Source organism: Monodelphis domestica, chromosome 3 (genome assembly GCF_027887165.1).
Source record: "Monodelphis domestica isolate mMonDom1 chromosome 3, mMonDom1.pri, whole genome shotgun sequence".
NCBI lineage: Eukaryota > Metazoa > Chordata > Mammalia > Didelphimorphia > Didelphidae > Monodelphis > Monodelphis domestica.
This window is the reverse complement of record NC_077229.1, coordinates 66,792,401-66,817,389: the sequence shown is the minus strand read 5'-3', so window position 1 is coordinate 66,817,389 and position 24,989 is coordinate 66,792,401. Positions and strand designations below refer to the sequence as shown.

The 24,989-nt window shown below is 38.7% G+C and overlaps 1 protein-coding gene across 1 annotated transcript in view; it reads left to right on the top strand.

The window, feature by feature from the left end:
• Positions 1-24,989, top strand: part of LOC103093868 (mucin-16-like) — a 74,632-nt gene that overhangs the window by 9,189 nt on the left and 40,454 nt on the right. The window contains exon 3 of the mRNA XM_056820966.1: positions 13,306-13,410. Within this exon, the coding sequence (XP_056676944.1) occupies positions 13,306-13,410 (105 nt within the window). The remainder of the gene's footprint in view (positions 1-13,305; positions 13,411-24,989) is intronic.

Sequence of the window (24,989 nt, the reverse complement as noted above, 5' to 3'; positions counted from 1 at the left end):
ACTTTGGGAATGTTTAGTTTGTTTTCACTGTCCCTTTCTATGTCTGTGCCTTGCTTTTCATCTCCATAAAAACTCTTGAGAGTTAGGTGCTTTTTTGTTGGTTTGCTTATTTTTCCTACCTAACTATGAGTAGGCTGTTTTCTGGGAGGTTTGGGTACCCTCTTAAGCTTCAGTCCTTTCTTGATGAGATATTATCAGCTTATTTTCTGGGTTTTTGCCAGTTTCATTTCTTGGAGGATGATGTGATGGCTTGAGTGCTGACAGCTCTAAAAGCCCTCTCCCCCTGATGATTCAGTTGACCCTTGATATGCTGATAGGTTAAAGACTTACCTAAGGCTTGTTTATAAGCTTTTGCAGGCTGCAAGTTCTAGCCCCAGGCTTAGGCTCAAGTTTTTGGTCTCACTTTGTACTTCATCTAATCAGGCACACCCTTGATTGCTCTGTCTTGGAGCTCCAGCTTGAGATTTAGGCAAAAAAGATCTGGGTTTTGCTTAATACTATCAGCCACCTCAAAATGTGAACTATGTCCGAATCCCAATCCCAGACTTGAACTCCTGGGTCACTCTGGACCCACACAGATCAGCCCACTTTAGCCCATATTTCCCTGGGCTGATACTCTGGATGTCTCCTCAGGCTTGAAATTTCAATGAGTGTAAGTTTTCTAGGACCACTATTTGCCCCAGGCAGGATCTAAAGGTCTGAAAGTTGTCTTGAGTTTAGGTTCTGAATCTGGGACAGCATAGTGTGAGTGAGGTGGAGATGTTTAGCTTGCCTCCTACCTTGCCCTTCACTCCTTGCTATATAATCTTACTGAATGAGACAGAGAGCCATATTTGTAGTGATAAAGAACTGTATTTAGTTGCACAAATTTGCTCAAAGCAGAGAAAGGAGGGAAGGAACCACCAGTTAGATGCTGTCTCCAACCCAGTCCTTCTCATAGGAAGCTGGACATGGTGATAAATGACCCAAGATGGGCAAAGGGCTCTCAACATGGGATGGACTTAAGAAAGACCTTAAGAATCCATGAAACTGCTTCCAAACACCTAGACAGGACAGATGATAAACTACTCCACATCCTGGACTCTTATCCTGGGATGACTCCATTCTCTGGGGCCCCAACAACATTTTTTACCCACACTGGCTCAGAGCAGAACAAAAGAGGAAAGGCAGAACAAGGGAGATAGGAGAACAAAGGAAATTAGGTTCTCATCTTCAGTTGGAAAGGAGACACAGAGGACATCTGCCTCTTCCCCCTCTGGGTCCATACTCACAAGCATACATCCCTTCCTCCTCTCTGCTTCAGGTCCTGATGCTTCCATTTCAGCCCCATTAACAAGCACTTGGGAACTCCTCTTTCTTTTCTGGAGGGTCAAATTTGAGTGAGGGAATTTGATTCATTTGTGTCTTGAGATTTGAAGAATCCCTTTGTCTTTAACAGGAAGCCATTCCCTTCCTTGATAGTTCCCCCTCAGGCCCTCTATGTCCATCTACTCAAGATCCCTGACCTCTGTTGAGCACTCTAGTTCCCCGCACTGGTCATGAGGGTAGCTTTGTGGTCCTTGGCTTTAAAAACCCTCTCCTTTGGGCAGAAATTGCATTTTCTCATTCTGGTCAAATGATTTTGGTGTGATGTAGAATTGGCCTGTGAAATGAGGGTAATCCTGGAGGTGTGCTTTAAAGAAGGGAAGACATAACCAAACACACAGAAATTATGCATGAACCTATGGGGGAACCATAGGTCTTTTCATGCTACTTTGTATCTGAGAGGATTCCCTGCCTGGAATACAGGAAAAATACTCAGGTAAATGTATACTGTTGGATAGATTGACAAATTCCCTTTTTTGCAAGCATCTGGCACTCCCCCTTACAGGCTTAACCTCACATGAAGGTACCAAATTACCAGCCAACCAGTCTTAGTGACCACCACTACTGTCACCACTACTGTCAGTGTCTTAAGTTAGGAAAAGTTTCTCCTGTCCCCCCTATACTGGAAAAACCTTCCTGCATGCTTGGTTTCTCTTTCCTTTTTTTAAATTTTTTGGAAGGTCTAGATTTCATGAACAATTCTTGGATCCTAAAGACTTTGTGATTTTTTATTTCTTGCAATATTTTAATCCTATCTTCCTTGATTTATCTATTTTGAAGCCTTTTCCAATTTCTATTACTTTGGGACTGTAAATCTGGACTCTTTTCCATTGGAAGACATAGAAGAAGCAAGATATTGCCAATTGCTTTTCCTTTTTTATTCAAAAGTTTAAAAAACTAAATAAAGCAAAAATGTCTATACACAAAGAACAAGATTGTACATAAATGAAGTTACAAATCTTTGCTATGTTTAATTTACTTTTCTTCACATATAAAGAATAAATTCTGAACACAAGTATTCCAGCCCCTCCCCACCCTATCTGCATCACAGAACATATTATATGGAAGACCAAGTATGTTCATACAATTTAAATCTTTAATGTTTTCACCTTTCAGTTTACACTCTGGAGGTAACAATCACAATTTATTCTTCTAGTATTAATTCTGTCATTGTGTATAGTGTTCACTTGGATCTACTCATTTTACTGTTCATTAGCTTGTGTAGTTCTTTCCAAGTTCCTTAGAAATTTTCCAGCTCATCATATCTTACAGCATAGTAGTGTTCAATCCCAATCATGTACCACAATTGGAACAGCCCATTACCAGTTACCAGGGCATCTCTTCAATTTCCAATTCTTTGCCACCACAGTTTGAGCTACTATAAATATTTTAGAACATATGAGTTCATTTCCCTTTCTTCTGATCTTCTTTGAAAACTGACACAGCTATGGGTTTCCTGAGTCTATACAATTTTACATCTCTGTAGGTATAGTTCTGAATAACTCTTCACAATGGTTGGATTGGTTGTTTTACAGCTCAAGCAACAGTGTATTTGTGTTCTCATTTTTACACATCCACTCTAATAGCTGCCCTTTGGTAAGTTTAGCCAATCAGATATGGGTATGAATGGATGTCTCAGAAGTTTGCATTTCTCCAATCACTAGTGACTTGGAGCATTTCTTTCCATATAACTATATATGGCTTTGATTTCTCCATCCAAAATTTGTCTGTTTATATCTTTGGGCCATTTATCAATTGGGGGGGGGGGTGTCTGTTTTTCTAATAAACACAACAAAGCTTTCTATATATTTGAGATTTGAGTGTATAAAAATGTCTTTCCAAATTTCTGCTTTCCTTCTAATCTTGGCAGAATTTATTTTATTTGTACAAAATATTTTCAAATTAATGTACTCAAAATTATCCATTTTACATTTCACAATGCTCTTTGCTCAGTCCACCAACCCCCACTACAAATTCTGCTAGAAAGAAACAATGTCCAGAGACACCCCAAACAATCCTTTCTTTTCTTTAAGAACCACCCAATCCCCAGAACTATTGAAGCTTCTTCAAGAGAGTCTATGGTCACTATCTAAACATATCATTCCACATCAGTTGAGTCTAAGGGTATTCTAGACTCCAATCCTTCCTCAAACATCAACCCAAAAGAAACTTTTCTTTCCTTTTCCCCCATGGGCACCCCTAGTGATGCCACAACAACAGGGTAGGAACCTAACACTACCAGAATCCTGAAACTAATCCAAGGGACTCCTTCCATACAAGGATCTCTTATTCAGGGGAAGGCATGAACCCAGCATTTACTGTCTTCATCTGACTCAGTCTAAATTAGCAAAGTTCTCATTTCAATGAGAACACATACAATTGCTTCTGCCATCACAATGAAGGCCCATATTGAAGGAATTCATTCAGCTCAGCTGGCCTACCTTGCACTAAGGTCCCTTTAACTTTTACCTTATCCTTTACCTCTTTTCATCTCTTCCACTCTACCATGGGTTCACGATGTGATAGTTTGCTAAGGAAAGGAAAAGTGACAGATACAGTCTTTGGTTCAGGCTGTGGTCCTTCATGAACATTTGTTCTTCTCTGGATGATCAGGGTCATTTTTGAGTTAGGGAGGTTGATTACTTTCTGCTTTGAGGTAGGAAGAAACCATATATATTTAAAATGAAGACATTCCATTCTCTGGTAGATCCTCCCCTAGAGAATCTTGGAGACTAATGGTCATTTTAGTTTCTCACACTCTTCTTCAGTGTAGTCTTGTCAACCTTGGGATTGAAATGACCGTTCCTTTCCTCATTTTGGTCAAAAGCTTTACATAGGAGTTAAAATTGGGCTGTGGCAATTGCCTTGGGGTAGTTAAGAAAAGGGACAGATTGAGCAAAGATACTCAGATTTTCTGTATGGACCTCTTGGAGGCTTTAGGTCTTTTTATGTTGCTCCTTATCTGAATGGGCTCTGCCTGGTGTACAGTAATTCTCAATAAGTGTGTGCTGAATGAAGGATTGTCAGATTTCTCTTTTCATATGTATAGGCAAGAGCTTAGGTCTCAGCATTGGCACTGGCAGATGTAACCTGACATGAAGATGCCATATCTCCAGCCAGTGAGTTCCTGGTGCCTATTACCAGTGCTAGTGCTTCAGGTCTGTAAGTGTCAATCTCTCTACTTCCTGTGCTAGACAAATGTACATGGAACCCAGTTTGTTTCCTCTTTCTGAGAGTTTTCCATCTCATAGATATTTACAGTGCTATTTTTGGGTTTTGGTGATTTGCACCTGAATTTCCATTTCTGGGAACATTTTTGTTCTTTCTTCCTCAGTATCTCCCTTTGAAGCTTTCTCCTTAATACCCATTTCATCTTGATTGAAAAAAGATGGCCTTTTTTTTTTCCTTTGGAAGATATATGAAAAGCAACAGTTTATCTGTTGCTTGTCTAGGAGGTTATTTGAGGATAGTGAACATTTGTCAGTAGATGACATTTGCTAGTCTTCCAAGGGTCATCCAGAGAAAGAGGATTTGAGGAGGTGATCTGTGGAGCCAAGAAGAGTGTAAGAGCACATTTCAGAGGGGTCTTGCTCCAACCACCTCCAGTGGATTCACCAGGAAGTATCAACTCCTAATTTTCCTTCTTTGGATCTTGTTAGTTGTGACAAGGAAATCACTTTAAAAGACTGATATATATTAATTTAAGGTCACGAAGGAATTCAGCTATGTAATTCCTTAATGAAAACTCAAGTCAGCAGTCAACCTTTTATGGAGTTTTTAATTACAAACAGGAGGAAGAAAAGTATTTGAGAGAGAGAGAGAGAGAGAGAGAGAGAGAGAGAGAGAGAGAGAGAGAGAGAGAGAGAGAGAGAGAGAGGAAGGGAATAGGGCTTAAATACCCCCTCTGTTTAGGCTGGGCCAAAAGGCCCAAGCCCTTAGATAGCTGAGGCAAAGAAAAGCTATCAGTCCCCATCACTCATGTCACCAAAATGGAGAAACAGTCTCAGGGGCCTCCACCTCCAGCCTCCTTCAGAGCAAGCTTCTCAGAGCCCTACCTTTCTCAGAGCAAAACCTCTTGAACTACCTCTCAGTCCTCAGACCCTGCTATCTTTAAGGAAACCATCTCAGTTCCCCTCCCCTCAGTTCTCACATCTACCAATCACTGTCCATGTCTTCCCTGTGCCAATGGTGGCTCTAGCTTAACCCAGGACCGCCCAGATGTCTGCCCCTTTGCACATGTCTGTTGAAGGTCATATTCTCAAATAATTAAATTTTGATCTGTGCTGCAGCCCTTCCTAAATCCTGTTAGGACTGAGTAGGGTGGAGATTGTAAGTTCTAAGACCTGGTTCTGCCATTCCAAGTATCGCTATTGTATCAATTCTAAAATCAATCATGACTCAAAGAACTTCCTGTTCTATGTTTAAGTATAGGTCAAAGCCCTTTCCATTGTTCAGCAAAAGGTTTCTGTACTAAAGTAATCTTAAGTAGGGAGGAGAAGGACCCTCCCATGCCAAGGGGGATTCACATTCCAATAGACTATCAGTAGGAAATTTTTCAAGTGTGAAATTTCCCAATGGTGAAATTTCCAACATATATAAGTCTAAGAAATTTTAATGTTTACAATTCCCCCTGATGATCATTGGGAGACTAGTCTCCCCATTGATCATTTAACATAATCATTTTGTAGTTCTAAATGCACTTCTAACTATAGATATACACAATATTCAATTTTCTGAGAGAAATTAGATTAGTGAGAGAGGAAATAGAAAAGAAAAGAAAGCAAAACCAATGTTTTTGCTAGGCGCATTGACAGAAAGCCAAATTAGGGGCAGTCCCTTTTGGTATAAATGTGTACAATTACAATAAATGTTCAATCAAAAGTTCAGTCCAATCAAATCATATCCAAAGTTCATTCTTGATCTTCTTGATGAAGTGTAGGTTTTCGGCATCTTTGTGCAACAGTTCATTCTCAGGATATAAAAGTTTCAAGCTTCTTTCTTGAAGATCATGTCTTTAACAGAATCAAAATCTTTGATTTTTTATAACAGTAAAATCTTAAACAAAATTCAAAATTCTTTGATTTTTATAAAAATACAATCTCAAACAAAAAATTCAAAAATAAAAAAAAATTCTCAGATTTTAAATTAAAATACAATCCCCCCCTGAAGTAAGTATTAAAAAAATATCAAATTTAGCTCAGAATGCAATGTTCAGTTATGGGGGTGTTGTGACAAGGAAATCACTTTAAAAGACTGACATATATTAATTTAAGGTCGCCAAGGATTTCATCTATGTAATTCCTTAATGAAAACTCAAGTCAGCAGTCAACCTTTTATGGAGTTTAATTACAAACAGGAGGAAGAAAGGTATTAGAGAGAGAGAGAGAGAGAGAAAGGGGAGAGAAGGGAATAGGGCTTAAATACCCCTTCTCTGTAGGCTGGGCCAAAAGGCCCAAGCCCTTAGATAGCTGAGGCAAAGAAAAGAGATCAGTCCCTATCACTCACATGACCAAAATGGAGAAACAGTCTCAGGGGCCTCCACCTCCAACTTCCTTCAGAGCAAGCTTCTCAGAGCACAATCCCTCCAACCAACCCCCTAGTCCTTGGACCCAGCTATCTTTAAGGAAACCATCCACGTTCCCTCCCCTCAGTTCTCACATCTACCAATCGCTGTCCATGTCTTCCCTGTGCCAATGGTGGCTCTAGCTTAACCCAGGACCGCCCAGAGGTCTGCCCCTTTGCACATGTCTGTTAAAGGTCATATTCTCAAATAATTAAATCTTGATCCTTTGCTATAGCCCTTCCTAAATCCTGTTACCCTGAGTAGGGTGGAGATTGGAATAATTAAATTTTGATCTATGCTGCAGCCCTTCCTAAATCCTGTTACCCTGTGTAGGGTGGAGATTGCAATAATTAAATTTTGATCTATGCTGCAGCCCTTTCCATTGTTCAGCAAAAGGTTTCTGTCCTAAAGTAATCTTAAGAAGGGAGGAGGAAGAACCTCCCTTGTCAATGGGATTGACATTCCAATAGAGTTCCCACTATCAGTATGAAATTCCTCAATGGTGAAATTTCCCAATGGTGAAATTTCCAACATTTATAAGTCTAAGAAATTTTAAGGTTTACAATCCCCCCCTGATGATCATTTGGAGCCTAGTCTCCCCATTGATCATTTAACATAATCAATTTGTAGTTCTAAATGCACTTCTAACTATAGATATACACAATATTCAATTTTCTAAGAGAAATTAGAATAGTGAGAGAGGAAATAGAAAAGAAAAGAGAGCAAAACCAATGTTTTGCTAGGCGCATTGACAGAAAGCCAAATTAGGGGCAGTCCCTTTTGGCATAAATGTGTACAATTACAATAAATGTTCAATCAAAAGTTCAGTGCAATCAATCACATCCAAAGTTCATTCTTGATCTTCTTGATGAAGTGTAGGTTTTCGGCATCTTTCTGCAACAGTTCATTCTCTGGATATAAAAGTTTCAAGCTTCTTTCCTGAAGATCTCTTCTCGAACAAAATCAAATCGTTGATTTTTTTATAACAGTAAAATCTTAAACAAAATTCTTGGATTTTTATAAAAATACAATCTGAAACAAAAAAAGTTCAAAAATAAAAAAAAAATTCCTAGATTTTAAATTAAAATACAATCCCCCCCTGAAGTAAGTATTAAAAAATATATCAAGTTTAGCTCAGAATGCAATGTTCAGTTATGGGGGTGTATATGTCAATTATCAAAAGAATAGAAAAATAATCAAAAACATATGAAAAATTCAAAATAGGCCTTGTATAGGTCCAGTTTAAAGTAATTTCTATCCCATAAGTATGTAGGACAGGATGCAGTAATATTTCACTTAGCTATTTGTAGCCAAGACTATAGGAAGTTGCCATAATATAAGAAGAAAAGAATTAGAATTCTATTTTGATGGGGAAATGTCATTCCCTCATCTGATTTTTTTTTCAGGGATATAGGGAGCCAGCATGATAGTCAAGCTTTGTACTTGTTTGAGTACTTCACAAAGAGTGTAGATACAAGGAAGTCCTACGACTTAAACATAAGTTAAGCATTGCAACCTCGAGTCTCACTTTAATATTTCTTGTGTGCTCTATTGGCACTATTCAGGTTTAGTCTGGGCTCCTTGTTTTTATCCCTTTTCCTGGAATCAGACACAAGCATTTTTAATCACAGTCCTATAATATTTTATCAATAAATGGCAGGTTCCCATAGTTTAAAGCTTTTAGGCATATATTGATATTATAGCAAGAGTATATATATATATATATATATATATATACATATATATATATATTAACTTGTATTACTGCAGGAAAAATAATATTAATATTAATTATGTGTACCTTCAGTACAAAAAATGAGAAAAAATTCAAATATTCTGATCAAAAAATAAAAGAAATAAGAAATATAAGAAAAAAATCAGTAATTCAATGTGTTCTTGAAAAAACATCATCCATTTGTCTATGGATTATTATCTCCAATTCATATGATAAGATAGAGTCACAATTCATATGATAAGATAGAGTCAATCAGTCTCAGCAGAAGATGCTTTCTTCACATGTGAACAGTGAATTCAAGAGTCTCTCCAATCTTTATAGATGTTGGAGTAGTTAATAATATTTGGAATGGTCCTTCCCATGAAGGTTGAGTTGCTCCAGTTCGCTTGAAATTCTTGATATAAACTTTATCTCCTGGGTTCAGGTCATGCAGAGAAAAGTCTAATGGTCCGGCTTGTACTGCAGCTCTGGATTCATGAAGTTCACGTAGTTTGTGCTGTAACTCCTGTATATAGGAAGCAATAATAATATCTCCCCCTAATAGCGATGTATAAGCCGGGGAGAAAGGCTTAGCCTGTATAGGCGGATGTCCAAAAAGCATCTCAAATGGTGAAATGTGTAAGTCTCCTCTAGGCCTGCTTCTAAGATAAAATAGGGCCAGAGGGAGAATTTCAGGCCATTTTAAGTGGGTCTCAGTGCATAATTTGCCAATCATAGTCTTAAGTTCTTTGTTCATTCTTTCCTACTATTTGGAGAGGAGAAAAAAAACTAAAAAAGGTTAATTAATATCAACAAAATCAATACAATCTAAGAAGAATCATCTTCATTATATTAGGAAGTTCCTTGGGCACCCTCCTGAAGTGCACCTCTCAGAGGTTCATTAGCACCTCGAGCATGTTTTGGACGAGCTCCATTTCTTATATTTTGTTGTTCGGTATTATCATTTTCTTCATTTGGAGTATTGTCATTATTTTCCCAATTTCTATTTCTATAATTCTGGTTTCTAAAGTTCTTATTTCTATATTCATTATAGTTATTTCCATAGTCATTATTATAACTTCTAGAATTCTGGTTTCTATAACCATTATCATCATTTCTATAGTTATTATTTCTAAAGCTACTATTAAACTGTGTATTCCTTCCAATCATCTTAAGAAAGGTTCTAAATTCCATCATTTTGTGGCCCTTCTTCTCACAGAAGTGGCAAGTCAATGGATTGATAATTGGATTTCTGGAGAGGGGCAATTGTCGTTGGTTCATTATCATGCCCACTTTCTAATTTAGTTATCCTATCTATTAAATATCTCTTTTTTTTCTTCATTTCCTCCATGTCATCATTATTTTCTTCCTCCTTTTCTTTGTTTCCCTTTAAAACATATATAGCTGTTTTTCACAATTCTTCAAGGTCCATATCTGACCATCTTGGGCATTGTGTTCTAAAATAATTCTTAATTGCTTTGCAAGAGTTATTTACAAAGATCCTTCTAACTTGTCTTAAGCTACTCTCTTTAGTTAGGTCCCAATCTAAGTATCTGTCCCCAAACTCAATTATACTATCCGTAAATCTGGAGGGTGTTTCTTCTTCCTTTTGCTTAATTTTTTCCAGTTCCATCCACTTATCTGTACTGTCTGCACATTCCTCCATTGCCGTGAGGATGGCCTCTCTACAAAGGTATAGTTGTAGATAATCCTCAGGATTGTTATAGTCCCATTCAGGATCCTGAGGTGGCCAATGTGCTGTATTACACCCTCGGGTTTTGTTGACATGAGCAATTATTTTATTTTTTTCACGTTCAGTTAAAAAAGCCTGTAGCAAGTTCTCAATGTCCTTTTAAGATGGATCATACTGAAAAAAATATGTCTCCCATCTTTTTTGCTACTAGGAAAGGATCTTGTTCATATGTGGGGATATTTCGTGTAAATTCATTTATTTTCTTGGGGAGTAAACAGTAGCCTATGTCTTAAAGTCACCACATCCCCATTGCGTCCTATTTCAGGTACTTCTCTTAGAGGAAACAGGCCTCTAGTTGAATTTTGTACCTGTGGGTCAGTTTGACAAGGACAGGTTTCTCTAGGAGGACAAGATCTCCTTTGCGTTGGAATTTGGTTTTCTGTAGGAGAAGGAACATGAGAAACTGGGATTGCAGGGGAAGGGTTTTGGGGATTAAATTCAGTCAAGATTGGTACTGCACGAGAGAAGCAGTCTGTTAACTGGGCTATAGGGAAGGTGTTTTCCATCTCTATTTCAGGGAAGGAAATTTCCTCATTCAAAGGTTCAGAAACAGGTCTGTTTCTGGTAGAGTGGGTGTTTGCCAATTGATTCTGTAAGAAACATTTTCTATCTTCTAATTGGGCTTGCATTTTATCCTCAATTTTTTTTCTATTTTATCCTCAATATTTTCTATTTTATCCTCAATATTTTTTATTTTAGCATCTCTAAATATAGTATTGAGGAGTACAAAAATGACAGTACCTATTAATATAAAAATTTGGAAGTATCCTGCATTTCTCAATGCCCCTAATTCTTCAGCTGCCATATAAATGTTAAAGAATGTAGTACTCATTTTTATATATATAATTTGTAATTATTTCTCTAACAGTCTTCACAAAACATGTGGGGAGCAGGACAAAGCAACAAACTTTCCACAGGGTTTTTTTTCTAACCTAGGAAGTTGTTCCTTAAGGGAAAGGATATTTAGAAACAGCTTTTCCAGCCATGACTTTAGGGTCCTGTTGCTGAGATTTAAAACAGCTGTTTTCTATCTAACTATCAGTCACACAGCTGAGAAGTATCCAAGATCCGATTTGAACCCAGTACCTTCTGTCTCTAGGTCTGGCTCTCAATCCACTGAGCTACCCAGCTGTCCCTTAAGATTAAAGGGAAGAAAAAGAAAAACTGCTGATTCCAATTTAACTTAAGGAGAAAAGAGAAGAGAGAAGGTTTTTTATTCTCACGTGTTCTAGCAGCTGTGTCTTTAAGCCAAGTTTGCTGTTAGAAGGGACAATTCAAATATTAACAGTCTTACAAAAAAGCCTATAAAGAGCATATACTGAAGAAGGCTTCTTAGAAAAATAAACTGTAATCTTTTTCCAGTGAACTCTGGTCCCTGTGGTTAAAACTTTTAACAACATTCTTCTTCTATTTCATTCTAACATTTTGAAAAATAAAGAGACTTCAGACCACAAATTTTCCCTCCTACTATCCTCAGATATTCAACTGTATCAACTGTGAGAAGGAAATCACTTTAAAAGACTGATATATATTAATTTAAGGTCACCAAGGAATTCAGCTATGTAATTCCTTAATGAAAACTCAAGTCAGCAGTCAACCTTTTATGGAGTTTAATTACAAACAGGAGGAAGAAAGGTATTAGAGAGAGAGAGAGAGAGAGAGAGAGAGAGAGAGAGAGAGAGAGAGAGAGAGAGAGAAGGGAAGGGAATAGGGCTTAAATACCCCCTCTGTTTAGTCTGGGCCAAAAGGCCCAAGCCCTTAGATAGATGAGGCAAAGAAAAGAGATCAGTCCCCATCACTCATGTCACCAAAATGGAGAAACAGTCTCAGGGGCCTCCACCTCCAGCCTCCTTCAGAGCAAGCTTCTCAGAGCACCACCTCTCAGAGCAAAACCTCTTGAACTACCTCTCAGTCCTCAGACCCTGCTATCTATAAGGACACCATCTCAGCTCCCCTCCCCTCAGTTCTCACATCTACCAATCACTGTCCATGTCTTCCCTGTGCCAATGGTGGCTCTAGCTTAACCCAGGACCGCCCAGAGGTCTGCCCCTTTGCACATGTCTGTTGAAGGTCATATTCTCAAATAATTAAATTTTGATCTATGCTGCAGCCCTTCCTAAATCCTGTTAGGACTGAGAAGGATGGAGATTGTAAGTTCCAAGACCTGGTTCTGTCATTCCAAATATCTCTATTGTATCAATTCTAAAATCAATCATGACTCAAAGAACTTCCTGTTCTATGCCTAAGCATAGGTCAAAGCCCTTTCCATTGTTCAGCAAAAGGTTTCTGTCGTAAAGTAATCTTAAGTAGGGAGGAGAAGGACCCTCCCATGCCAAGGGGGATTCACATTCCAATAGACTATCAGTAGGAAAATTTTCAAGTATGAAATTTCCCAATGGTGAAATTTCCAACATTTATAAGTCTAAGAAATTTTAAGGTTTACATAGTCCATGGGAATCACTCCTGACTCTCTCCTTTCATAGTCTCATTTGGCAGACTTGACTTCAGGGCTTTTATGATATTCTGTCTTGGTCACTCCAGTTCTCTCTCAAAGTGTCTGGGAGGGTGTCATTTGGCACTCAAAATAGCTTCTTCCCCTCCTTACTTTTAGTCTTATATTTTCTCCTTCTCCACTCCTCCTTTCCTATTGGCCCAAATTGACTGTGATTATTCTGGGCAATGTATTTAAGCCATTTTGACTGACTTTGAGAAAGTGAGACCTGTGGAGCCAATATAAGGAAGGAAAGGTGGGAAAGAAGACATGGGCAGGGTATTTTGATTCTGGAAAGGACAGCTATCTTTCTAAACAATTTTTGTACTTTGCCTTCCTCATGAGGGTACTCATTAAGTCAATAAATGTTAATAAATGTTATTTGATTGACTTTTTTGTCTGACTTCCCTTTCCCACAGAATTAAGCACAAGTCTGGCTTCCAGTATGAACATTTTTGACACCTATTTGCCTGATGATACCATTGCCCCATCGGATGACTCTTCAGAGTCCACAGTGACTTCAGGTCAGTAGAAGCCTCCTTTTTGCTTTCACTCTGTGATAAACTCTTTTTTCCCAGGTTATCATTTTCCTCTTTTAAGGGCTCTCAGTTTCACCATGATGATTTGTACTGCTTTTCCTTCCTCTCATGTACTTAGGACATAATTCTTGTCAATAAATTTCAATCCTCTCTGGTGCTTTATTTGGACCATTTCTTTGAGTTTTCATGTGTTCTCTGTTAAAACACTCTTTTCCTTTGGAGAACTTACAGAATCAAAAACCTGTCCCTTGCTTATTTCAAGGCATAAAGCTTGATTAGTAAACATCTGCAGTCTGGTCACATCAGCCAGTCTATCAGGGCCACAGTTCATAAGGTTTTGAGGCAGTGTCTTGCCCAGATGACAGCTAACTGGGGGGGTGTAGTGTTAGAATCAGAAACTAGGTAATTAAGTACTGATATATAAATAAGTTTGCACGGTAATGTGGCAAATCTTTAGGTCTCATGCAAGAGTGACAGATAATAACCAAGAATCTGGAACATGGGGCATCTAGGGGAAATTATTTGGCTGGCTGTTGAGGACACTGGGGGTACTGGAAGTCAGTTGGATTTGGGGTATGGACCTGGTCCAGACTGCTTTGGGGTTTGTGCTGTGTGTCTCATCTGAGCTGAAAGGATTTGAACTTGGTTTGTCCTCATGATTCAATATTTTGTAGGAAAGAACATTACTGATTGCTAGAAAAGACCCTTCTAGTGACAACAAAGTCCTTGAGCTGGTTTTGAGGACTTTGTGAACCTTTCCTAGGCTGTCTCTGGTCTGAAAGGGATCCTGACTACCTCCAAAGGTTTTCTGGTTCCTTACTATTGATATCATTAACTCTGAGTAGGAATACTTCAAGGAAGAGGCAGTAGGAGGATGCAGACTTTGGGTGTGCAGGCATTTTGAGGTTTCACCTCACTGCCAAGCCAGTTGGTAGGCCCTGACATCTTTGGGTTTACCAGGTGTCACTGTGTAGAGGCAAGGTTTTATATATTTTAGGAAATAAGTGTTCTTAGTGACAGACTAGTGTTTTTTGGATTAGTTAGCTGGTAAGGAGAGCTTTAGGCCTAGGGCTTACAAGATCAGAAGGCTAGTCCTTGAGGACCTCATAGTTTGGCTAACCCTTAGCTAGATAAACCCTAAATAAGAGATTTACTTATTTGATATCTTTAACATTTTTATACTAATAAATGTTCTTATAAATCCTCGCTAAGACAGTGGTGTGTGCTGGCCCAATGCATCCCTGTACTTCACTATAAGTTTAGTGGCTGAGGTAAACCATCTAAATACAAATCTTCTTCCTGTCTTTATTTCTTCAGTTAGCTGAGCCTAAAGGATGTTTTTGAACCTGTTGTGCCCTGTTTGCTTACCAAATGCCATTTGGCCTGATCTGTGGTCCCTTAGAATTCTCAGGCTGTCAGTAGCAGACAGCTTGGCAGCAGGCCTCACAGGATTCTATCAGCACCCAGAGGGAGGGGATGAGTGGAGTGGAATTCCACTGAACATTCTACTGTCTTCTTGAGCAGTCAGAGAAAAGAGGACACATTTTTCTTTATCAAGCCTTGATGCCAGTTTAAGGGGCCAATTTGTGGAATATCTTATGGCAGCTATCCCTGTTACCAACTTTTTTGATTTTTCAGATGCCTCAAGTGATTTATGAGTGGGTGGACTGTCAATTATAGCAGTCTGGTTTAGAAATGTCTGTAAGAAGAAAAGCAACTGCTTGATCACATGGTTTGATGGGGATATGATTGGGGATATAGACTCTAAATGATCACTGCAGTGCAATTATCAATATTATGGAAATAAGTCTTGATCAATGACACAAGTAAGACCCAGTGGAAGTGTGCTCTGATTACAAAGTGGGGAGGGGAGGGATAGAACACAAATCATGTAACCATGGGAAAATATTCTAAATTAATTAAATAAAATTTTTCAATTAAAAAAGAAATATCTGTGAAGTGGGCAATCTCTTATGACCTTGGGCTTTGTCTCACTATATTTGTTGTATGCTTTCTGGCCAAGATTCTGATGTTGTTTTTAAAAGGAGTAATGATTGCTGCAGTCTTCAAAAAGAGGAATGGCAAATTGGAGAGGGAATTACAATAGCTCAGGGTAGAATTTACTAGACTTAGAGCGGGATGTCAGCGAGTAGATGAAGTCACTGTAGCAGTGCAAGTGGATAATACAGAAGTGGTAGCCATCTTAGAGAGTTCAATATGTTCTAGTGCACCTACTGTCTTAAAAAAAATAAAAGAGGAAGTTTTGTGCCCAAGGGAAGCTTGGACTTTCGGTATGGAGGGAGGGAGGAAAGAGAGGAGATATATCCCCTCTTTCCCACAAAGTGGGGTACAGGGGAGACTGCAGATATAATGGGTTGGCTCAGAGAGAGGAGAGGGGGTTTGAAGATTTTCCTCCTTCTGCCTTCCCTCCTTAGCTAAAGCTGCTCTCCCCAATTCGCTCTTGTCCCTCTTGTTCCCCCCTCCGCTACTCAAGACCAAAACGTCTCCCCTTGATCCATTCACTCACACTCAGCTTGGGGAACAGACAACTTTTAATGATAACTCTAACAGGTAAAAGGAATAATGGGCAGGGAAGAATGGGAAAGGAAAGTGGGGAAAGGGGGTCTCTGTCTCTATCTAAACCCTTTCCCTCCCTCCTCAAGTTTGGGGGGAACTCAGGCCTTGGCAGCCTGAGCTTCCTGAGAGAAAGTCAGGTTGACTCACCCCTGGGTAATAGGAACTGAGGTAAAGTCTGCTCAGGTTTCTCTTCAGAAAGTCCCTTCAATTAGGAAGTGTGGTGGGGGAGGGGAAGATTTCTAGTCACCAGCAGGAAAAGTGGGTAACCCTCAGGAGAAAGTCTTTATCCACCTTCTCTCTTTGATATCTCAAGATGGAGAGACCCTCACTGTACTCCTGCCAGAGTCTTCTCTCCTCAGGATTCCACTCCTGGGGTCCCTCCCCCATCAAGGTGATCAATTTCATATACTCTTTAGTATGGCACTTTTTCTCTAGTGCCAGCCTCTATCACACTACTAAACTAGAATTGGAAGAGCAATTACCCTACCCCTGCACATAAGTTCCTTTTGTGTGAAGTTGTGATCCTGTCACCTGACATGGGGATTATACATCTACAGGTCATCAGAGGTTTAGCCAGACTGCCATTGAAGGCTTTAAGAAGGCAACACCTACGTTTGAGGAGAATCCCCATGGAGTGGTTAAGCAGTTCAAGAAATATTTTAAACTGTTTGACCCTTTGTTTTTGGATGTGGAGATCCTTCTTGATGAGCTATTGACCAATAGTGAAAAGGCTAAGATTATTGAGGAGTGTAATAAAATAAGTAAACTGAGAGAAACTATGTACTTCTTGAACTGGAGAGGATAAACTGACTGGAAACCCATTACTTCACACTTCACTTTTCTAGAGAGGCTGCTGTAAGGGCCTGAAACATCTGGAACCTGAGGCTGCTTATTTGTAATGGAGGACAGAAAAATGCTGGGGGGATGCTGCCACTCACACAGGGATACTGGTACACAGGGGACACTGCTCTGGGGGATTTTCCTATCCCTAATGATGGCTGATCTATTTCCTAACCTCCTTCCTTCCTCACTCCCTTCTCCCTGCTCCAATTGCCACCCTTCTCCTCCCAATTTTCCCTCCTCCCTGAGTGAATTATAAAATACTCTAAGTTTATTTCTCAGGTAAGGGATTTATTGGGATAACAGGATGGGAAACTGAGGTAAGGGGGATGAGGAAGTCCCTAGTCTAACTGAAGTAAAATTGAAAAAATAGTCCAGTCACAAACTGTGACTGTGAGACAGGGAGATGGAGGACAATGGCTTTTCAAGATCTTCTTTCTTCTTCTTCAGCTAGGTTTCTCCTTCTTGTCAATTTCACTGTCCAAAGTCAGAGAAACTTCAAGTAACCAAGTCAGCCCCACCAGAGTTGAAAAGCCAAGTCAGCTTCACAAAAGTCTCTCAGCCAACTTCAAACTCCAGAGAGCAAATATGTCAGAGACCCAGAGACCAAAAAGCCCTCTGTTCAACTCCAACTGTTCAAAGCCAGAGAGCCAGAGACAAAATCCAAAAGCCCCCATGGTCAGCTTCAACTCCTCAGAGCCAGAGAGACAGAGACTAAGTTCCAAAGCCCAGTTTCTCTTCTTAGTATGGCCAGCCAAAAGCCTTCAGGGAAAAGTATGATTTCCAGTCCCAGACACAGAGACACCAGAAAGCCCCCTCCTCAGCTCCAACTGTCACCAACTGGGTACATTCCATTGGAATCCTGGGCTTTTGCATTTTAGAGCTAGATCTCCAGTCCTGCAAAAACTTCTCTCTCTCATATGTCTATCACAGGAGACAAATTAGAACCCCCAACTTACTGATTGGCCAGACCAAGCTCCTGATGGGGATGTGAATTTTTTTTTCAGGCCTTAGGGAATTGAGCAGCTAGAGAAGCCTTGTTGGAAACAATAAAGGCTAACTCTAAGCATCCTGGGTCATGGACAAAGTTTGAGAAGATCAAGTGGGAGGTGGGAGAGACCCCATCCACATTCTCAGACAGATTGGTTGAGATAGCTGACACTTGGCTGGGGTTAGATCCTTTACTCCAAGAGAATGTGGATCATGTGTGGAGGCAATTTGTGAAGATTTTCAGCTTGCCAATTTGTAATTACTTCTGGAATCACTGTCCCACATGGTTTGATATGTCTCTTGAACAATTGAAATGGGTTGCAGTCTGTTTATGATGAGGATAAGGAAAAAACGCTCAGCTGTGAAGGACATAATTATTGCAGATTTGACTAAGAGGCTTAAGGAACCAGAATTTAACACAACATTTAGTGTAGACAAAGGTAAGACTGTAGCTACACTGAGTTAATAGACAGCAAAGGGCAACTGAATACAGACAAAATAGTTCTATCCCATGGTGTCATCTCTGTTGAAAAGTCAGGCCATTTGGTAAAAGATTGTAGGTTTAGGGGGCAATTTTGCAAATAGGTTCTTGAGGAATCAAGGGAATAGGTATAATAGGAATAATGGCTATAGGCAGAATAATTATGGTACAAATTCTAATAATAGATTTGCCTATAGCTGTCATTGTGCTGTAGCCTGTTGCATAAGCTCACAATAAGTTCATGACCAACTATGCAGAACTATGTGAAGTCTGGGACCTGTCCTAAGTATTCCCAAGTTGCTGATGAGAATGGAGGTAAACTGGATACCACTAAGGGAGCAGGTTCCTCATGAAGGTGTGCCCAGAAAAACAAAGTGGAAGTATTGGCTACTGAAAATGGAAAATAAATGGCGATTGAGGAAATTGGAACACAGGAGACTAGAGGTGGGGAACAAGAAATTGAATGTATTAATACTGGAACTTGTGATGAGAATCTTAAACTCTTAGGTGTATCTAGTAGTGAAAAGCAGTCTGATCAGTAATTGGAGGATGAGGAACAGGGACTGAGTTTCCCTGATCCTACTGTGTTAGCTCCAATTATACTGATGCATTCTACAGCAAACAGCATGGAACCCCATGTGACCCTAATGGTGGGGAGTCAATTGTATGACTGTATTCTGGACACTGGGGTCACTAAGTCAATCTTGTAAGAGGCACCAATGAGTACCAGGGAGTTTGTGGGAGTCACAGGAAAGCCACAATGGATTTAAAAGTTAGAACCACATATGGCATCCCTTGGACCTCTATCTAAAGAACACTCATTTCTCTGGTAGGAAACTCTATAAACTGACAGCAACAATCCAGTGTATCCTTACTGGAGACATCTTCTTGCAATTTTCAGAGGAATCCTTAATTTTGTTTCTAGTTCTGTTTTTAGATACCACTGAGGTGAAAGGAGAAGGGAATATTTATCCGATCCCTGAGGACATCCTGAAAATGTAGACATTATATGTACTAGACATTATACAAATGTTGGGTTTCTGAAACCTGCAACACCAGTAAGAATAAGGGTGAAATGTGGTCCACCACCTTGTATTCCACAATACCCATTGAGCAAAGAAGCTATAGAGTGGATCACACTGGTAATTGACTCATTATTACAACAGAGCAATATTATTCCTTGTATGTCATAATACAACACCCCAATACCTGCTGTCAAGAAGCTAAAATTAGATGAGCAAGGAAGAGTTCTATATCAGTTTGTGCAAGATTTAAGAGCAGTAAATGATCATGTAATTAAGCCCCATCCTGTAGTACTGAGTCATGCAACAAATAATCACATCGATTTCCAAGCACAACTAGATATTTTATGGTGGTAGACTTATGTTCTGCTTTTTTCTCAATCCCAACACATAAGGACTCACAGAAAATTTTTGCAATCATTTGAGAAGGGTCCCAAAATTCCTGGGGTCATCTTCCCCATGGATATTGAAAAAGTCCATCCCTGTTCTAAAGTTTAGGAAGAGTAATTGATACATTTTGTGGATGATTTACTTCTTGCATCACCCTCAGCCATAATGTGCCAACAGGATAGTAAACATTTGCTATGTGAATTGTATAAACAAGGACACAAAATATCTAAGGCAAAAGTCAAGTGGTGTCTTTGAAGAGTCCAGTATTTAGGGTTTGTGCTTTCTGAGGGATCAAGAAGCATTACCCCAAAGCAGATTGCATATATTCAGAATCAGTGCTCCTCAGACTAAGAGACAATTTGGGGCTATTTTAGGAGTAAAGGCTTGCTGCAGACAGTGGATCTGGGGGTATAGTGAACTTACCACAAGCCCCTTACAGCATTAACAAGGGATGCAGAATCTAAGCCTTTGAAGTTGAAAGAACATTTGTAGGCCATGGTGAAGTTAGATTCTTTCTCCAATTGCACTTGGAATTCTGGATTACACAAAGCCATTCCAATTGTCTGTGCATGAAAGGAAAGGAGTTGCATCAGGGATGCTTACATAAACATTAGGGTCAAATCATCACCCTATTGCATATTATAGTGCACAGTTAGATCCAATAGCTGCAGGGATTGCACTTTGTTTGAGGGGAGTGGAGGCAGCAACATTGCTTGTGTCAAAATCTCCTGATTTATTTTTTGGTTATTTACTCATGGTTTTACATTCTCATGAAGTGGAGGCACTTCTAAAATATATAACTCAAGCTTTCTCTGACCAGAGTTTAGATAAATATGAGATTGTGCTTCTAAATAATGAGAACATAAGGTTGTGGAGGTGTAATATGTAAAATCCAGCAACTCTTTTACCTGATTTGCTGTTTGATGGTCAGCCATTACACAATTATGCAATGGTGGTACAACTAGCAGATCAACCAAAACAGGATCTGAAAGATGAACCACTTCAAAATCCAGATAGTGCTTTTAACATATTTAGAATATTTTCCATGGTTCCATTGTTCATGTTCTTTCCCTCCCCTCCTTCTAACCCTCTCCCATAGACAACGAGCAATTCCACTGGGGTTTATATATGTCATTGATCAAGACATATTTTCATATTTTTAATATTTGCATTAGCGTGATTGTTTAGAGTATACATCCCCAATCATATGCCCATTGAACTGCGTGATCAAGTAGTTGTTTTTCTTCTGTGTTTCTACTTCCACAATTATTTCTCTGGATGTGGATAGCATTCTTTCTTGCATTGATGCTAGTATAGAAGTCCATTACATTTGATTGTCCCTCAGTGTATCAGTCTCTGTGTATAATGTTCTCCTATTTCTGCTCCTTTCACTCTGCATCAATTCCTGGAGGCCATTCCAGATCACACAGGATTCCTCCAGTTCACTACTCCTTTGAGCACAATTTGTTCAGCCATTCCCCAATTGAAGGAGATCTCCAAATTTTCCAATTTTTTTTGCCACCACCAAGAGTGTGGCTATCAATGTTTTTGCACAAGTCTTTTTTGCTTATGATCTCTTTGGGGTATAAGCCCAGCAGTATTACAGCTGGGTCAAAGGGCAGGCAGTCATTTAGTGCCCTTTGGGGATAGTTCCAAATTGCCCTCCAGAATGGTTGGATCAATTCACAACTCCACCAGCAATAAATTAATGTCCCTACTTTGCCACATCTCCTCCAACACTCATTACTTTCCTTTGCTGTCATGTTAGCCAATCTGCTAGGTGTGAGGTGATACTTCAGAGTTGTTTTGATTTGCATCTCTCTGTTTATAAGAGATTTAGAGCACTTTTTCATGTGCTTATTAATAGTATTGATTTCTTTGGCTGAAAACTGCCTGTTAATGTCCATTGCCCATTTATCAATTGGAGAATGGCTTGATTTTTTTTTACAATTGGTTTAGCTCTTTATAAATTTGAGTAATCAGACCTTTGCCAGAGGATTTTGTTAGGAAAATTGTTCCCCAATTAATTGCTTCCCTTATCAATTTGGTTACATTGGTTTTGTTTGTATAAAACCTTTTTAATTTGATGTAATCAAAATTGTTTATTTTACATTTTGTGACTCTTTCTATGTCTTGCTTGGTTTTAAAGTCTTTCCCTTCCCACAGGTCTGACATGTATATTATTCTGTGTTCATCTAATTTACTTATAGTTTCCTTCTTTATGGTCATGTCATTCATCCATTCTGAGTTATCTTGGTGTAGGGTTGTGAGGTCTTGATCCAAACTTAATCACTCCCACACTGTCTTCCAGTTTTCTCAGCAGGTTTTGTCAAATACTGGGTTTTTGTCCCAGAAACTGGGTTCCTTGGGTTTGTCATATACTGTCTTACTGCTGTCAGTTACCCCAAGTCTATTCCACTGATCCTCCTTTCTGTTTCTTAGCCAGTACCAAATTGTTTTGATGACCACTGCTTTATGATAGAATTTGAGATCTGGGACTGCAAGGCCACCTTCCTTTGAATTTTTTTTTTCATTGTTTCCCTGGGTATCCTTGATCCTTTGTTCTTCCAAATGAAATTTGTTATGGATATTTCTAAGTCAGTAAAAAAGTTTTTTGGAAGTTCAATTGGTATAGCACTAAATAGATAAATAATCTTGGGTAGGATGGTCATTTTTATTATATTGGATCGTTCTACCCATGAGCAGTTAATATTTTTCCAATTGCTCAAGTCTAGATTTAGTTACATGGAGAGTGTTTTGTAGTTGTGTTCATATAGATACTGTGCTTGCCTCAGCAGATAGATTTCAAAGTATTTTATATTGTCGAAGGTGATTTTGAATTGAATTTCTCTTTCTAATTCTTGCCGCTGAGCTGTGTTGGAAATATATAGAAATGCTGATGACTTATGCAGATTTATTTTGTAACATGCAAAGTTGTTGAATATTACGGCTAGCTTTTTGGATGATTCTCTAGGATTCTTTAAGTAGACCATCATATCATCCGCAAAGAGCGATAGCTTGGTCTCCTCCTTGCCTATTTTGATGCCTTCAATTTCTTTTTCTTCTCTAATTGCTACTGCTAGTGTTTCTAGTACAATGTTAAATAATACAGGTTATAATGGGCATCCTTGTTTCACTCCTGATCTTATTGGGAATGCATCTAGTTTATCCCCTTTGCAGATGATGTTAGTTTGATGGGTTTAGATATATGGTGTTTATTATTTTTAGGAACGACCCTTCTATTCCTATGTTTTCCAGTGTTTTTATTAGGAATGGGTGTTGTATTTTATCATAGGCTTTTTCTGCATCTATTGAAATAATCATGTGATTTTTGTCTGTTTGTTTGTTGATATAGTCAATTATGTGGATGGTTTTCCTAATATTGAACCTGCCCTGCATTCCTGATATAAATCCTAACTGGTCATCATGAATAACCCTTGTGATCACTTGCTGGAGTCTTTTTGCTACTATTCTATTTAAGATTTTTGCATCTATATTCATTAGGGAGATTGGTCTATAGTTTTCTTTCTCTGTTTTTGACCTTCCTGGCTTTGGAATCAGTACCATGTTTGTGTCATAAAAGGAATTTGGTGGAACTCCCTCTTTGCTTATTATGTCAAATAGTTTGTATAGCATTGAAATTAGCTGTTCTGTGAATGTTTGATAGATTTCACTTGTGAATCCATCAGGCCCTGGGGATTTTTTCTTAGGAAGTTCTTTGATGGCCTGTTGGATTTCTTTTTGTGATATGGGATTATTTAAGAATTCTATTTCTTCTTCTGTTAGTCTAGGCAATTTATATTTTTGTAAATATTCATCCATATCACCTAGGTTGGTATATTTATTGCCATATAGTTGGGCCAAGTAGTTTTTAATGATTGCCTTAATTTCCTCTTCTTTGGAGGTGAGGTCCCCCTTTTCATCTTTGATACTGTTAATTTTCCTTTCTTTTTTCCTTTTTTTTAGTTAGATTGACAAGTACTTGTCTATTTTGTCTGTTTTTTTTCAACGTACCAGCTTCTAGTCTTCTGTATAAGTTTAATAGTTCTACCACTTTTGATTTTATTAATTCCTCCCTTAATTTTTAGGATCTCTAGTTTGGTTTTCTTCTGGAGGTTTTGAAATAGTTTGCTTTCAAGTTTTTTTATTTGCATTTCCAATTCATTGATCTCTGCCCTCCCTAATTTGTTAATATGGGCACTCAAGGATATGAATTTTCCTCTGAGTACTGCTTTGGCTGCATCCCATAAGGTTTGAAATGATGTCTGACCATTGTGATTTTCCTCAATAAAATTATTGATTGTTTCTATGATTTGTTCTCTAACTAACCAATTTTGGAGTATTATATTATTTAATTTCCAATTAATTTTTGATTTGGCTTTCCATGTACCCTAACTGATCACTATTTTTATTGCCTTATGATGTGAAAAGGCTGCATTTATTATTTCTGCTTTTCTGCATTTCCATGCCATGTTTCTGTGACCTAGTGTATGGTCTATCTTTGTGAATGTGCCATATGGTGCTGAGGTGGTGTGTTCCTTTTTGTCCCTATTTATTTTTCTCCATATGTCTATTAACTCTGATTTTTCTAAGATTTCATTCGCATCTTTTACCTCTTTCTTATTTATTTTTTGGTTTGATCCATGTAAATTTGAGAGTGGTTGGTTCAAGTCTCTCACTTATATGGTTTTACTGTCTATTTCCTCCTTCAATTCTCCTAGTTTTTCCAATAGAAATTTGGGTGCTATACCATTTGGGGCATACATGTTGATTAGTAACAATTCCTCATTGTCTATACTCCCTTTTAACAGAATATATTTACATTCCCTATCACTTTTGATCAGGTCTATTTTTGCTTTGGCTTTATCAGATATCATGATTGCAACTCATGCCTTCTTTCTATCAGTTGAGGGCCCAGAAGGTCTTACTTTATCCTTTAATTCTAACCTTGTAGTATCAACCCGCCTCATATGTGTTCCTTGAAGACAACATATGGTAGGGTTTTGGATTCTAATCCATTCTGCTATTTATCTCAGTTTTATGGGTGAGTTCATCCCATTCACATTCAAAGTTACGATTGTCACTTGTGGATTCCCTGGCATTTTGATATCCTTCCCTAATTCTGACCTTTCTTCTTTAGCTATAACCTTTTAAACCAGTGATTTACTTTAGTTTAATCCCCTAGTCCCCTCCCTTAATATGCTTCCCTTTCTAGCCCCTCCATTTTTATTCCCTTCCCCTCCCCCTCTCCTTCCCTCCCTTTT